Raw genomic sequence first — 16,839 nt, 5'->3', positions numbered from 1 at the left:
TGTGACATGTGACAGGCCAAGGGGGAATGGCTTGAAACTAAAGGGGGGTAGATTCAGAGAAGGAAGAAATTTGTTATGCTGAGGGTGGTGAAACATTGGCCCAGGTTGCCCAGAGAGGGTGGATGCCTTGTATGAAGGAACTAGCATAATACTGTGAAATTCCAGTTGTAATTGTAATTGGGTAGCTCATTAAATATACCCCAGGAAATCACATGGAAAACATTTATTGCAAGATACTTGATAAAATTTTCTGTTCTCTGACTTATACTGCCTGTCATGGTTACAACTGGCTTCTACTCTTGGGCACTCTTCTCAATGCTGCAATTGTTCTAGGCTGCAGTAGCTTTTTCTACTCAACCTTCAGAAAATGCCAGTCAGGGGATTGCACGGTGCAGTCTCATTCTTGTCCACAACTGGACTATGGGTGTATCTTAACCTTTTTTCGAACGCAGGTCTGCCATAGTTATGAGTTTTACATTTCCTTATGAACTTGCATGGACTTACAGTATTTGTAGAAGTCATACATATACTTACATAAAAACTGTTTATATTTGAGTATTTCTCAACATGAAAAATATCAAGAGGGAGGTATAGCATCACAGGAATATGAGCTGGAGGGAAGTTCCTCCATCAAGAGGAATGCACTCTTTTCTTTCCGATTTCTGTGACATAAACACACGCACACACGAGCACACGTGCGTGTACATACCCACACCCACAGACACACACACACAGTGCCTCTCTCCAGCCTACTGGAAATAAAGCTGGCAAGGACATCTCTCTTGTTTATTTCATTCCTGCAGGATTTATTTTTTTTTATTTATCCACGTCTCCACTTCCAAGTTCAAGCTTCTTGTTTTCACTTTTAAGAAATTTCACAACTTGTTCTCTCCCCATTTGTTCACTATTGTCTTTAACATATTATTCTGCCAAAATTCTCAGTTTAGAAATGAAGTAATTTATTCTTTCTCCACACTTCTCTTTTCAGTTTCTTCGGCTACTAAAGTTATGCTTTCTTTCAAGCTCCTGTATGGTATGTGCCTTTTAATTAATCTGAAAGACCACTGATTTCTCCAATTTGCTCTCAAAGTCTTGCATCTGCTTACTGCAAGCAATTAAACTATCTGGACTTATTCTTCATTATAGAAGAAATGATGTTTGTTCTAATGTAGAAATACAACACATACAACCTGAAGCCCTCTGAACAGTCAACACATCTAGCCACAGGCAACTAATTTAATGCTGTACATTGTCCTCTGAATTTCTCTCTCTGTTTCTGATGACACGTAGGAAACAGAGGCTCTGAACCGTAGATACAAAGAATTGCACACACCTCTATGCAGAAAGTAACCTAAGAAGGAATTAATTGCTATCCTCTTAATTAGCCAGGATAATATAATCTTACTTGTTTCACCTTAACGTCGTCAGCCACAGTCATGCAGCATTGTGCAAAAGCTCATTAGAGCATTTTAAAACAGTCTTTAAATTTTGTTGGCTTTGGTTAAGGATCAATATGATTTATACCTTCTAGTGGTTTTCATTGTAAACTTGTAACAGAAACTATCCTTCATTATATTTCTATAATGTCTAGTGTAAGGGGATTATGATTTGGTCACATTTATTTGCAGATGCTAATAATAATAATAATAATACAAATAGACCACACCTACGTACAGATGCAAATAATAATAGTAATACAAATAAAAAGATGGAATTATAGCAACCTATAGTTACAGTGAAGGTATAAAAGAAACAAAGGTGAGAGAGGGAAATATTCTGTACTAAAGAAACTGATAGAGCACTGCCTATGTAACAACCAATAACCATCTTGTGCACTTGAAGGTTTTAATATTTTTCCAACTGTCTTCACTGGTATAATAACAACATATAATCTCTCCCTAAACCTTGCTTCTCTTGCATGAATGTATATGCAGTTAGGTAATTAGTGAGAAGGAAACAGAGAGGCAAATAAAGTTAATTATTAAAAGAAAAGACAGACTGATAGAACAGATGGAACTGACAGTTTGTGAAATAAATAGAAGAAGCATTCCTTGATTATTTCCCATCTGAATCTGATCTCCTGTTCATTCTGTTTTCAATGGGTTTGTGAAGTTACTGGAGCAATTCAGACATATCTCATATGCTTCTAGTGTTATAGATGTCACACACATCCCAACCCATTAGCGAGCAGAACTAAAGAGATCCTTAAAAAATTTAGTATGTGAGTACTAAAAAGATAGTAACTATATGTATCCAAAGAGATATCACAGTATATTCTGTATCTCTCAATGAACGCTCTGTCAGGTTCTGAAACTGGAGACCAACTTCACAAAACCTTCCTTTTTTGATGGCTTACATGCAGCCTCAGTGAGGCCTTACTTCATTCCTGAACTGGTTAGGTGAAAAGTACAACTTCTATTTCCAATGTGCACGTAAGATTTACTGCATTCAGGTTTAAAAAAAACTTGAGATAGGAAGATAAAATAAAAATGTACCCTAACAGTACAGGTTGGTAAAAGGAGAGTATGTTCCTACAGGCTTATAGTTCCTCTGTGTAATTATGGCTTTAGGATTGCCCTTTAGAACAGATAAATCTTATTCTCTGTTGTCTTTACGGAATGATAATAAGGGCTTACTTACGTACAAAGTTTGCATTCTCAACTGATTTGGCTGTGAGAGAGAGAGAGGAGTTCTTGCTGAACAACAATAAACCCAGCCATTTCCTATTTCTTCTAAAAATCACCCACCCATGAATTGGAGACTGGTTAAGAAAAATGTTAGCCCTTTGATAAGTGTCTCTCAGAGACCAAAGACAGATGTCATACATAGCGTGGCCAGACATGCAGGTTGGAGGGATAAAACATTTTCCCTAACAACAGAGCAGAACATGCAGAGAAAATCTTTGGAACTCCACTGACACAATGACTCTCGTGAAGCATGGGATTACTTCATTCCTTCCTGAGGTCTTTTACTTGCCAGTATCAGGTTGGTAAAATTATAAATAAGCTCCAGTTAAGAACTAATTTGGCGCCAGAAAAATATAAGATATTGGGAACAACTGGAGCTTGAACCGAGGTTGGCAAGGAGAACCGAGACATATGGAGTTACACTTCTTCCTCTCTATCACTGTAACTGTCTTCAACTCCATTAAACAACTTCTACTTGCTTCTTTTCCCTTTCCTCTAAGCCACCTTGGCTTTGTAAAAAAAGAACCAATTTAGAAGATTGTCTTAACAATTCCTAGACACAGGCAGCGGTGGCCATACTAACCCAACAATCAGTCTGAAGAGACAATAGGAAGACTAGTTCTATCTATACTTCTATTCTGAATGTGAAGAAGTGAATTACGCACTCACGTACGACGCAGGGAGATACAAACTGTTCCAAGCAACCAAGTCCCACACAAACGCTGATCAACAGACCCACTCCATGCTCTTCAAAATTTAAGAAGTTAATTAAGAAATTAGTCTTCTAACTAATCTACTTTCCAATGGATTGATGATAGCTCAAGTCATAGAGTTTCATTGCTTGAGAACACTGACAAAGGAATTGCAATCATATTTTTCAAAAAAATTAGAAAATTATTCGCCATACCTAGTCACTGTCATGGCTACCCCACCAGACAACCACAGAACATCCCCACAGCATTTTATGTTTTCATAAACCATACATTTAGATGAGATAAGATTAAAGCTGTTGGAGTTTCATATTTTATCCCAAGTCTAGGTCTTTGGCTCGTGATTTCAATTCTGACTTCTACATCACAATTGTTGAGTAAAGCTATGTTCATCTGACTGGTATTTCATATCTCTGTGTATGTCTGCCTTACAGCATTTTCAAAGACTAAGGTTGTTTCTTTCCCTCATGAGGATTAAAATTTTCTCTTTAAGAAATAGACCTAAAATCCTTCAGAGAAATACAGCATACAAATGTATTTTATAATTTTTTTTATCAGAGAAGAAGTCAAAGTTATGATGTAGCTCACATAGTTTTATTTAACAGTTTCTATTTTACAGCATTATTTCTATAAAGTTAACAATGAGACTTATGAATACAAGCTTAACTCCTGAAGTGGTACCTAAATAGCTCTTCTGTTCCTTTCCCCGTACAGATAAGAAATAGGAAGTCAGTTTTGGACTACAGAACATGTGCAATGTCACTGTTTGCTAAACTTTATGCTGTGTACGATTAACTTGGTAAAATATCTCAAAATATGAACAATAAAAGCCAAGCGGCATTTCCAGTATTTTCAACTCACTTATTAAAAATAAAGCTTTTTATTTCTTCCTCCAACGATATAGATACTTCAAAAGTATGTTTAAATATACTCATCAGTGCAACTATCAAAGGGTAAGTGTGTATTATAGAAACGAGCCACCAGATTAAGTATATATTGTGAAATGTATGTGAATGTGCATGACTTGAACCAATGAACTGTGGCCTGAAATGATGTCACAGAATGTGCAGCATTAAGTGGAAGGTTAAACCTACTTGCATCTCGGTTCATTAAACGCAGTTAAAGTGCAAATTCCCTCATTCTGACAGTAGTAATCACAAGGGTTCACTTTCTGGTCACAGCGCTGACTTTTAAACCCCACAGAGCATCTGCAGAATTTCAGTAAAATAGACCTATATAAATATTCTACCTTTTGCTGAACAGATTTTAAACGCATTATATATAATGATGGCAAGACACACGCACATACACAGGCACACACCCATAGAGAAAAAAAGTTAGTACGCCGTTTTTCATGGAAGGTCCAATCTGACTATACTGGAAAGTTTGTTCACCAGCGTTGATCAAACAGTTTTAAAACAATGGGCCCATACTAACTGATGGGTTCAGGAATCTAATGTTCTTAACAAAGTATTATTGTCAAATGTACTATACATTTGTATTGATCGATCCAGAGTGCAACAGCCTTAAAAATCTTCATGACTGTGTTCTTAGCATTGCTAGCAGTGTTGGCATATGCTGCAGCATTTATGTATTGTAAATCCATACACAAATTAATGTATGAAACTTGTTTTCCTTGAGATGCTATGGTGTTCCATATGAATTTGACAAAGAATAAGCCAGTTTTATAAGGAAAAAGAAAGGAAGAATCACAAGCTTCCACAATAGCCATTCTAGGTGTTTAAGCAAATGAATCACCAGACTTAATTATTGTATTTGGGCCTTACATACTATAGCTGTGATAGTCTCCTTTTGCTGAGATTTACAAGTCTCTCTAGTCCTCAACCAAAGACATTTAAGGAGATACAAATAACAGGTAAAAAGGGCTGGATCGAAATAATAATGAAAAAGAGACACAGGCACTTAAAGCATTTTCAGCTGAATAAGGACTACCATGCAGAACTGCATCCCACTGTCTCAAACCCCAAAGCTGAAAACACCTATTGACAACTTCTTTTCAATAGTGCAGCAACTACGGTTTTGCCCCTTTGCACATTCAGAACTGCTCAAGCTCCCACAGGGAGGAACAGTTGGTCCGTCTCTTACGCTGGTCAGACTACCAAATCTAGGCATTGCTCTTTGTAACTTCCTTGAGAGTCTGAATAGAACAGGCACTCTCTTTTAAGATCACCTACCTCATACAAATCAACAAAATGAAGGGATGGCTGTATCCGTATTTACAAAGTTGTAATGCCAGATCCCTTTGGACAACAACTTACTTATGTCACCCTGGAAATGAGACACTTGAGTCCAATTCTCTCTTCCAACACCTCATCTGTTCCTGGAGGATGCTCTGATCTCCAGGTTGTTCTGAGAAGTGGAAGACTATTCCACAATGAAGCTTTTCAGCAGTGCAGAAAAGATCGGATTGATTATTAGGCAAAAGTAAAAAAACACGGAGTATGACTAGGTAGCTCAGTGTAACTGAGAGCAGGAAAGAAATTAATTTCTTGCTACAGTGACTACTTCTGTATTTTATATTTAGCAGCTGAAAAAGAAGAGACACCATAGCTCTCAAGAAAGGACTACAATGTAGGCTTTTCTACCTCTTAAGACAGTACTTCACTGTCTAGACTACAGAATCGCATTTCCTTTGGTATTTGATGTCTAGGCTTGAGAAAAGCATCCTGAATTATTCTCTCAACCATGGTGCAGGAGGGAGAGAGCAATCTCACCACAGAACAGCCAAGCTACTGTGGGCACTGTGAAGGTTAGGGCAGAAACATGAGATACATGAGCATATCCTCAGACCCATAAGGGAAATAAACACTAACATTACTCTTCCTATTCTCTATCCAGCAGGAGGAGCGTTATCACCCCCACCTCTGACCATCTTTATAGGAGAAAAGACAATCCACCTTTGAGAAGCAGGGGAGATCAACCATCCTGTACCTCCTGATTCCATTCCGGAACAAATGCCTTAATAGGCTTTAGATATGGCCTGAAATTATTAGAAGTCTCAAAAGATATATCTTTGTATCTATATGCATTCACAATACATACCTTATTTATATCTTTCAATACACATATTGCAAAAAGGTAGACAAAGTATCGGGTTACAAAAATAGCTAGAAAAAGCACTGTAAGTTATGACTGCAACCAGCACTTTATACATCCTAGAGAGATCAAAAATACAGACACATGCATAATAATTTTATTATTTGCTGGCACACAGATATTTTAATTATCTACACAAGGCAGGATACTCACAGACAGACAGGTATATTTGTCTCTGGGTCCAGTTGACATGTACCACCGTTGTAACAGTAGCCATCACATAACTGACAGGTAGAGGCAATCTTTCCATTAGTGCAACTGTCATAGTTAAGAAAAAATACAAATAGCAATCAGTATTTTATTAAATCTGGTCAATTCCCTTATAATTATCTATATGTTAAAATATTGATTTTATAATATGTACAAGATCTACCGATTGCAAGAATTCTAGGTTTCCACCTTGAAAAGCTAGCACAGGCAGTGAGCTTTTTACACAAAATATTTTCAATCTTTCCTTTTATGAAAATAAACTATTATTGTACAAAATAATCACTCGGCAATATAGCAGCACATCCTACTACATATGCTTTCATTAGTATATTAATTAATAATATTAATTAATAATATTAATTAAATTAATAATTAATTTAATATTGTTAATATTAAATATTCCTGCTACATTATGCTTCCCCCAGTGAGGAGTGCTCTAAAAGTTGGTCTAAAAAGGCAGGAGCCAGTGGGTTTTGCGTGGGCAGGAGCCACACAAAGGAACTGTTCTGATGTGACTGGTTCAGGGGCTAGCCACTGCGCAAGAGATACTGCAATATAATTGCTATGATATATATAATTTTGACCATAACCCCCCCACACACACACTTACTTGCATACTATGTCATTACTGTCCTTGTTTATTATGCAGTGCCCCCCATGACATCTGATACACTTGTCCACTTCACATTTTGGACCTTCAAATCGTACTGGACAGACACATTCTACGCTTCCATCATCAGAAATAGCACATGATTCAGAATTCATGCAATAATGGTGGCAAACATCTGCAAGCAACATGAAAGCTAATTACTAAAAGACATTAAGGAGTATCATAGAAAAAGTAATACCTTACTTTTCTAGGTTTTAAAAGGTACTATAATAAAAACAAAATGATGAATGAAGCTGGCGGCTCACTGGCAACTACAAGAATCAAGAATATCCCATAAACAGATACATAATATATTAATGACGTAGTCTTGAGAAATGAAATAGAAGGATAAACTCATAAGAGAGGTTTTTTTTTCTCCTTCTAGATGTCTAACCATTTGTGGCATCATCCCACATAATATAAAGACTACTGATGAGAAAAGCAGAGCAATGTTAGTGTATTTAATGGGACATTGGCTGAATAAGAATCTTCTGACACATTCACAATACCATTAACAGCATTATGCTAAACTGAAATGGAAATAGTATTTTGAAATAATTAAGTTTTATTTTCATTTATCCACATATTAAAATTTCATGAAGTTCTAATTATAATATATAAAGACATAAGTTCTACAAAAAACTACATACATGCTTATCTTTATAGACTGTGCAAGATCCCATTATCTTATTTAACTGCTTAAATGCCAGCAGGACTGAGATTTCAAGTAGTGAATTCTTTAGCTCTTTAGAAACGCCAGTAACTGCCTCATTTTTTTCATATCCCTTAAAAAAACCAAGTTGCCTAACTGAAGAAGCTTCCAGAGCTACAATATACTGGTATCTTAACATTTCAGTTCATTTTTATTTATGTGGTAGTGAAGTGACAACTTTCTTTTCTTGTTTTTTTTTTAAGTTGTCATTTAAGCTCCTTAATGGGGCCGAATCATTCGAAGTCTCTATTTCTCTCTGTTTCTAATACTTTCTCCAGTTCTGTGTAGTTAACATGTTGCGTTGCACTTTTGGTGGTGTTCCTGATGGACAGATGAAGTAATTGATATATAAGATATGTCAATTCTGAACTATACATCTGTATTAGCTTAAAGTTAACCTGGTCCATATTAATAAAATATTACCTTTCCGACAAAACTAAAAAATTCAAGCCCTTTCAAGCTCAGGGTATGGCTAAGGGTGAGTCAGTAGCCGCTAGAAGTAGGGCATTATCAAGCTGTTCACTAGAGAATGAAACCTTGGCCAAACGGCAACCTCAGCCTTGAGTCTGGGAGCGTAAACTCTCAAGCTGCCGTTTGACTGGGGGCACGCTGTAAGCGGCAAACTGGAGACTACTAAAATGGATATATTTTACTGAACATGTTCAGGATGGATGATTTGTGAGGGTATCTCAAAGGGGGAAACATGTTGTTTATGCTTCTCTGTGCTCAGTTTTTCCCCTTCTCAGAGAAGTACGTACTGACTGCCACGCCATTGGTACTCACCATGCTGGAAGAGTTCTGCTAAGCATGACTGTTGGAGCAGTTATTTCTGTTCGATTATTCATTGTACGTCTCCACCTACCTATGCAGGCTGTAGACTCATCTTCTTTTGGAATCACTACTGAGCAACCAGAGAGGCTTAAAAGACACTAAATGTAGTAGTTCATTGTTTGCTGTTCCCTAATTCAAGGTACAGAATGGTAATTTGCAGCAGGAGGGCTCTTTTTTGAACAAAAAGTACTGTAGTTTGAAAGCTAATATTGAGCGACATTTTATGAAAAAAGCATTGCAAGGGGGAAATGTTTCCATGTACATTAGGACAAAAAAAGCCCCCAAAACCTGGGAATAGGAAGTTCATACTCTAAAACAATTGTTGTTTTTTAGCATGGATTGTAGTCACAAACACCTTTAATCTTCTGCTGTATCTAAAATGCGTACGCTGCATTTGGACTGAAATGACACAAAAATAATTCTTCCCCGCCCCGCTACAGAAAGGAATTTCAGTTTCAGGGAAAGTAACAGCTTGTGAGATCACTGTATCCACTTTGAATGATTGTAACTGCGTGGAAACGTTTTTTATTTTTTTAGGTTGTTTGGGCCTTAAATGATACAAGAAATGAACTTTAACTAGTCTGTATGTCTTATTTCAGGAATTTAAAATAGGGAGTTATATTCAAATACATCAAACTCATGTGCATATAACAACATGCACAATGTTAGTAGAATTCTATGTAAATTCATTCACTTGTAATTTATTTCAGCAGTGCCAGTGCCTTGACACGGAGCACACATTTTGGTTATTAGCCCTTATGTGAACTAATCACAGGAGAAACTGCATTGGGTAACTGGAGATGATAAGTATGAGGAAAATAAGGTCTTTGCAATCTGGCAATACTGCAAGTAAATGTCTTCTCCCTGCCATAAAAAACACTAATAATATTTTCAGCCTGGGAGCATGAGTAAAATACCTATGCACATTCATGTATCATCCTTTGCGTATGAACTAGTTTCAATCACATCATAGAAAGACTGAGAAAGATATCTTAGAGGCAACCAATCTTTGCAATAACGCTATATTAATATATTCCAACATGCATATAAAGTGAATGTGATTAATAAAGCAAAAAATCATAGATGTGATTTATATACACATTAACTGTAAACCTGTACAATTTCATAGAACTGTTATTGCCACAAAAAAAATACTCTAAAAGATCGTAAGACTCTTTTTTTCCTAGAAGTATTAAGGTTTAAATAAACAAAAGCTTAATTTTATTTTGTATTTCATAATGTGTTTGAGTCTCTGTGTTGTGGCATTTTTCCAAAGTGTCAGCAGACAATCCAAATTTGATAATAAGCACTGTTTAAAAAGTACCCCTAAATTTACATTTAAATTCATTCTTAAAAAGGGGGGGGGAACGTTTGCAGAAGCATTCAACTAGAAACAATTTGTTTGGTTTTGGGTAAGCCTCAAGTAAATATTTTTTCTTAATCTGTGTGTCTGTCTGTGCATGATTTATGTACTATGCTGTTTTCAAATACCCAATTGTATTTGCAGATAGTTATTTGTGGATCCATGCAGTTTGTTTAATACCAAGTAGGAGAGAATCACAATTACTGCTGGTTTTCCATTCAAAGGTTTCAATTTATTTCACAGTCTCCCAACTGGAAATACATTCAGTTTACTTCAGTACAAATCCTATTTCAGATACACACTAACCCTTTGCTTGTTTGACAGACCTTTCACTAAAACTAAATACTTTTTGTATCTTGTAGACAATTCTAAACCAGACCTTTATAACAGCTAATTTCCCTTCCATTTTGTTTAAATCTAGCCTTCTTCAGCAAATTCACTGAATTACGTACAAAAGAGATGATGGCTTTCACAGTTAATGTTCTATTCTATAACAAGCACTATGACAGTCCTCTATTTTAGAGTGTTATAGTCAAAGTAAAGCAGGAGTAGAAAAAAGGAGATTAAAAAAGAAATTCTGATCTCAGCAAAAAAAATCAGGTTTAGGTTAGGGTTGCTAGTAAGTCATCATGTTGAAGACACATGAGGAAGACAAACTGTAATTTTGAAATGAGTGATCAAAAGAAGAAATTCAAGACTATGTTCAAATGTCTTGAGTCACTGGAAAACAGATAACGGTGATCTATGCTAAGAGAAAGCATGGAAAGAAAAAGATAAATGGAGCAAGAACACAAGGCCTATTGGTTGACAATCTTCTTTTCCCTCTCCTCTGTAAAAGAAGTAAAAATTTAGAGAAAGTTCTAAAAAGTGAGGAGAGCCTTTCTAAAGGCATGGAAACCTTTGAAAAACAGTATCTCAATGAGAAGAGACTGATGGGTCAGTGGAAAGGCAAACCATGGAGAACTTCAGATGCAGAGGATAGAACCCAAGTCCTGAGAATTAAACAAGAGAAATACTTAGAAATCCTGATTTTCAATACTAGGAGGGGGCAGAAACCATACTGAAGGTGATCTTAGACTGAGCAAGATGAAGGAATATAGAGGCGTGAAACTCAAAATTTGATATGCTGGTTCCTGGGGTTAGAAATAAAAACAAAAGGTAAAGTAGCAGTTGGAGACACAAGCGATGGTCTGCGAAGATAAAGGATACCAGAGAAATTCTTTACCCAACTACGTCAATTTGCTATGCTTTGGTATTCCACCAGTGTAAGATAACAAATATGAGAAGCTGAAGTAGAAAAATTGAACACAGTTATCTCATTTCTATTGATAAAGTCAGCTGTCTTGTACAGCGGCATTGTACGTATTCATTCATGAAAATACTAAAATAAATCATTCCTAAAAAAACTTTTCTTCTCCTATGTAGATGGATATTGTGGAAATATGTTCAAAGATCACTTGAACACATCAGATTCCATTCCCTTAGCAGTATGAATCATTTCGGAGCTAAGTTTACCAATGCATGTCATAGAAAAATCACTCAAATAATGTCAAACTTCCAATTTGTAGAACTTTTATTATAAATCCAGATTTAAGAGTTTGTGAAGATTACTTACAGTACTGACATCTGTCTCCTGTATACTCAGGCAAGCAGTTGCAAAAGGGTTGGTTCCCAGCAGTGACACTGCAGGTTCCTCCATTTTGGCAAAAATGATCGCAGACCGTCTGATTGCAGTTTGGTCCTGTAAAACCCAGCGCACAGTTGCAGGTAGGCCTCCCTATTCAAAACAAAGAAAACTGTTTTATGATAAAAATAAATAAGCGTTAAAAGAATAATCAGCACTTTAAAGACAGATACATTTATCATAACAGTAGCAAGTTTTAATGTATAAGCCCAACTACGTTTCTCTAGACACTAATAAAACAGGCCTTTGCAAACTTTGCTTGAATTCAGAACTTTTTAAAAAGCAAGTCAGCACTGTAAGGTATGGACACCTCAAAAACTGCATCTATGCATTTTACACTTGCGCATGTATGGTCATTGACTCTTTATTCGGGAATTATTTTAAAAGACGGTCTTAAGTAGGAATTTAAGATACGACTAAGCTCTTCAAATTATCCTGCCAGGCTGCGTTCCCCCAGTTGCAGAGGATAAATATTTGTATAATCAACATCGATGCCTCTTCAGAATACACTCCGTTATTCTCAAATCTACAAACCTTTACATATAGTCACATGAATATACAAATATTTACTAATGCACTAATAGCCAACTTTACATAACAATTTTTACTAAAACACAAATATCTGTGCCTGTTTTGTTATCCTATCCTTCTCATATAATAAATACTGTAACATAAAAATTGCTGTCTTGCATCAGACCAAAGGTGTCTGTAAAGTCAATATTCAGTCTGAAAAGTAGTGAACACCTAGGGATGAATACTTGCACAAAATGAACTCCTAGTCTATAGCTTCTTTTTAAAGGGTTTTAAAATAGTGTTTAAAACCTAATGCATTTTCCTCCTATGATTCTTCCCTATTGTAATTTTCCCTTTTTTCCCCCTTACCTAAATCTCATGTTTAACGGATTTATAGCTTTGTCACAATTCCACTGTTTTATTAAACTCTTTCACTTTTCCCTGACACTGTTCTTAAGGCTTATCCTCTTTAAAACAAAATTCTAGATCCCATAAATGTTCTTCAATTTCCTGACTTTGCTTTTATATCTCATTGTAATCTTCTCTTCAAGTAAATGACCTGATGTGTCCAACTAGCCATCTCCCTTCTCACTTCCTAATAATCTATTCACATTCTTGTTTATCTCTTACAAAACATTATTTTTCCCCCCCACCCTCCTTCCCTTTTCTTTCATTCAACCTTTAGGGTTTTCTTAAACTTAGGGAAAACAGACCAAGTTTAACACTTTTCTTCTTCCTGGCTTCCGAGATGGGTAAGGAAAGAGATTAAGATTAATCAGGACCTGAGGACACTTCGGAAATAAAGGGGCAGACAGGATGGTCTTCATTTGAATCATAAAGAACCCAACCTGCTGGCAAGTACAATCAAGAGCTCAACTGGGTCACTGCAGAGTAGGGGATAGCTGACAGGCAAAGGCTCATCCCTTCCAGTAAAGTCACAGAAACACCGTATCTCTGAGTAAAGGACCGTGCATAGGCTAGCAACAGTCAAAGAGTAAATAGGCATCAGGCAGAAAAAAAGGGATGCCTCAGAAGTCGACTACAGAAAACCAAAACAGTAACACATGTGCTTTACATAAATGGTAAAACTCTAAGAATTAAGATGGGAGAGCCGAAATGTCTAGTCTTGAATGGGAACATCAATATAATTGTTTATGGCAAATTTGGAGAAGGAAGGCAACTAATGGGCTGCTGTAAAATTAATATGCATTTCCTTGATATCTAGTCTTTGCCGGTGATGGAATAGAGCTACGTGTTAAGAAGTGTTACAGTCAATCAGATTAGCAAGTTAACTACATAATGTACTGTATGTGTGATGCAGAAGCCCTTTGGACTGGAATTGCAGGCATAAACAGGAAAAATAGCCTATTAGATTTTATTATTGACATCCCAATCAAGGTAATGATATGACTGCGGAATCCAAAAGAGATCAGAGAAAGTCAGGGAAATATATTAGTGATGAGAAACTCCAGTTATCCCTGCATTTACATTTGAAAAACTTCACACAACGCCATAGGGCAGAAACAAACTTCTTACGTATAAAAAAATCCTACTTCATGGAGGGGTGGGTTAGTGAGCACACAAAAGAAGCTATGCTTGACTTGGGCCTGACTTTGTTTAAAACGTACAGAAGAGCCAAAATCCTAAGTAGTCAAATGAAATAACGTTTAAGGGTTACTTTTCCACAATAATTATCTCTCATCTTCATACTGATCTACCAGGAAATCCTTACCGCTGCCTGATTTACTGATGCATTGTGACTAGGTCCCTTCCTTGCTGTCTTTTGTCTCATTCATCGTTTCCTCATTTTAATACGATGTCTGGTGTAGTTATCCACAACCACTTTCACATTTGCCTCCTGATGCCTTTTACCACAGCTGCATCTAAAACTCTGAAATGTGCAGCCCTTCTTACCTTTTTTTTTTCCTTCTCTATTCAGTTGCCTGTCTCATTAAAGTAATGTAGATTAAACTAAATAGTCCATAAACCCCACAATTCTAGTTTTCTTCTGGTCTGCCTTTATTTTGATACTATGTAATCACTTAATATCATATTCGTTGGAGAATTTTTCAATGCAAGTGCCCTCATTTTTTCTACTTTCTCCGATTCATGCAGAATGATTTATTTATTCTTTTTCCTTCACTTACTTCTTATTCTTCCTACATGAAACCCTTCATGTAATTCTTTTCTCTTTTTCTATTTTAAGCTATGCTAATTTAAAGTGTTTTGCAAATCATCCTAAAGACCATGAGATCAGTTAGTCTCTTCCTCTAATGAGTACAGCAGGAACAAAAGCATTGACTTAAAAATAGCTCCAACTAGTTTAATATGCATCAGCCTGGCTATTCATATCCATCCCCTGTGATCTAAACATTAAATCAAAGATGTTGAACTCAGATGTTAGCACAGACTCTTTTTGTTTTTCCCCATGTATACACTTGTATTTAAATTGCTCCCCCTAAGCCAGGGGGTTTCACATAATCCTTCATCTGAATCAGTGTTTCAATAAAAATGTTAAAATAAAATAGTGATAGAACATAGATCTGGAGGTCTGAAACCAGTTTTTATTATTAATACTCCTCTATTTTTTAAAATGATGGGGCAATGATATTTTCCTAGTTTGTAGAAAAGATTATTCTATTCTTTGCTAATGTAGGCTGATAAATATGCCAAACTGCTGACAGTTACATGAAAATTTAATACAGTATAGCCTAAACCCCATTTTTGTCACTCCATTTAACATGACTTTTAGTAACGTTAATAGTTCATTTCCTGTTTATACACAGACTGTTGGCATCTAAAATAATACTAATAATGACATTTTAATCTGCCTTATTCTCACAAATTATTTCTGATACAAAATGGTTCCAAGAACAGTTTAATAAAACCACAGTATTAAACAAACACAAACAATGCCATAAGGTTTTGTATCATAGAATCAGAATATTGATTTATGTTTGCAAAGGAAATAGTCACGTTCACCAAGACGTCACATATCCTAACTAACAAACATTGCATGGTAACCTCATGCACAGAGAACTTCAGCATTTACACTGGTCGTGAAGTTTCAGGATTAGAGCTATAGAGAGACAGAAGTAAAATTGTCTCTTAATTCCCAACCTTCACCACCACAGAAACGTTCACAACACATTACAGCACAGAAAAATATTAATAAGGAAAGTGGTTTATGGAATGCTAACTGCTTCAAATTCAGGTAACCATCTTTTGGTGTATTTTATGCAAAAATGGCAAAAATAATTTTCTGAAAGAAAACACAAAAAAAAAATTCCCTGTTTTGAGCTCTTCCTTCTTCAGTGCAATCCTCAACTGGATTTACTGTCTGCGAATACTGTCTTCTTTTCCTCTGCCTATTACAGATTAGCATCCTAGCTTTCAACTATCCTCTTCTTTAGTCTCTTCCGTAACATAATAATCCCAAGAAAAATTTCCTGTTTCTATTACCTATGTTGAAAAATGTTGCTTGTCAAAGTGTCAGGGAGGACAAGGTGGCAGCACATTCTCAGCATTGCATGTGTAAGTGTTCCAATTTCAAAACCACAGTAATAATATCTAGAAAGCAAGAAGCACACCTTTTTTTTGTCCAGGATTTCTCCACTCTCAGTGATTTACAAAGAAAGTGCATGCACTTTGCTATTTACTATCTCTAATCCAATTCTTGGATACGCTGAGTTTCTCGCTATATGTATATGCAAGTAGAAGCATAATGCAGGTAGTCCTGTATTGATGAGAGTACTTTGTATTTAAAATAATTCTAAATAACAATTCTAAAGAAATGAATTGCAGAGAATACATTAAAGGGTGCCTCATAAGACATATAAAACAAGTAACAAAAATAATAATGAAAATTCTCTGGGGAAACAATGTACTTGAAAGTCACTATTCTCTGAAGATTCTCTATGTAGCCTCTCTCTCAAAAAAATAAGAATAATAATTTACAGAACTTTTTATCTTAATTCTAGAACTGATAGAACCTGAAACAAACATAAAATTCTCATATTTTTTTTTCAAATGTTTTGTACAGAATTTAGTAAATTAAAGGAGAACACTTTATGGTGAGCCTAGGACATATGAAGTTATTTTTGGCAGTAGGACATGAACAAAATGTGTGACATTTTTGGCATGAAGATGAAATGCAGTTTCCCTCTTTCTTACAAAGAAAATAATCCATAAGAAGATGATAGGGATCAAAATCCTACAATGTTCAACAAGGTTTTGATGACAGAGACAAGTTACTCCTAGTTTGCCAATTTAATTTGCTATATAATAGCAAATAACTTTTCAAATCATCTTCAAAAATAGCTAATAAATATTTTAGTGCACTGTCTCTGTAATATCTAGGTGA

The 16,839-nt window shown here is 35.8% G+C and overlaps 1 protein-coding gene across 1 annotated transcript in view; it reads right to left on the bottom strand.

Moving 5' to 3' along the window:
- The window catches only part of LRP1B (LDL receptor related protein 1B), a 676,318-nt gene that overhangs the window by 19,817 nt on the left and 639,662 nt on the right, over positions 1–16,839 (bottom strand). Inside the window, exons 86-89 of the mRNA XM_019472156.1 lie at positions 11,895–12,056; positions 7,335–7,509; positions 6,668–6,772; positions 4,492–4,605 (exon numbers count right to left, since the gene is read on the bottom strand). Of these exons, the coding sequence (XP_019327701.1) occupies positions 4,492–4,605; positions 6,668–6,772; positions 7,335–7,509; positions 11,895–12,056 (556 nt within the window). The remainder of the gene's footprint in view (positions 1–4,491; positions 4,606–6,667; positions 6,773–7,334; positions 7,510–11,894; positions 12,057–16,839) is intronic.

This window comes from Aptenodytes forsteri, unplaced genomic scaffold (assembly GCF_000699145.1).
Source record: "Aptenodytes forsteri isolate BGI_AS27 unplaced genomic scaffold, ASM69914v1 Scaffold11, whole genome shotgun sequence".
Classification (NCBI taxonomy): domain Eukaryota; kingdom Metazoa; phylum Chordata; class Aves; order Sphenisciformes; family Spheniscidae; genus Aptenodytes; species Aptenodytes forsteri.
This window is presented reverse-complemented; position numbering and strand designations above follow the sequence as displayed.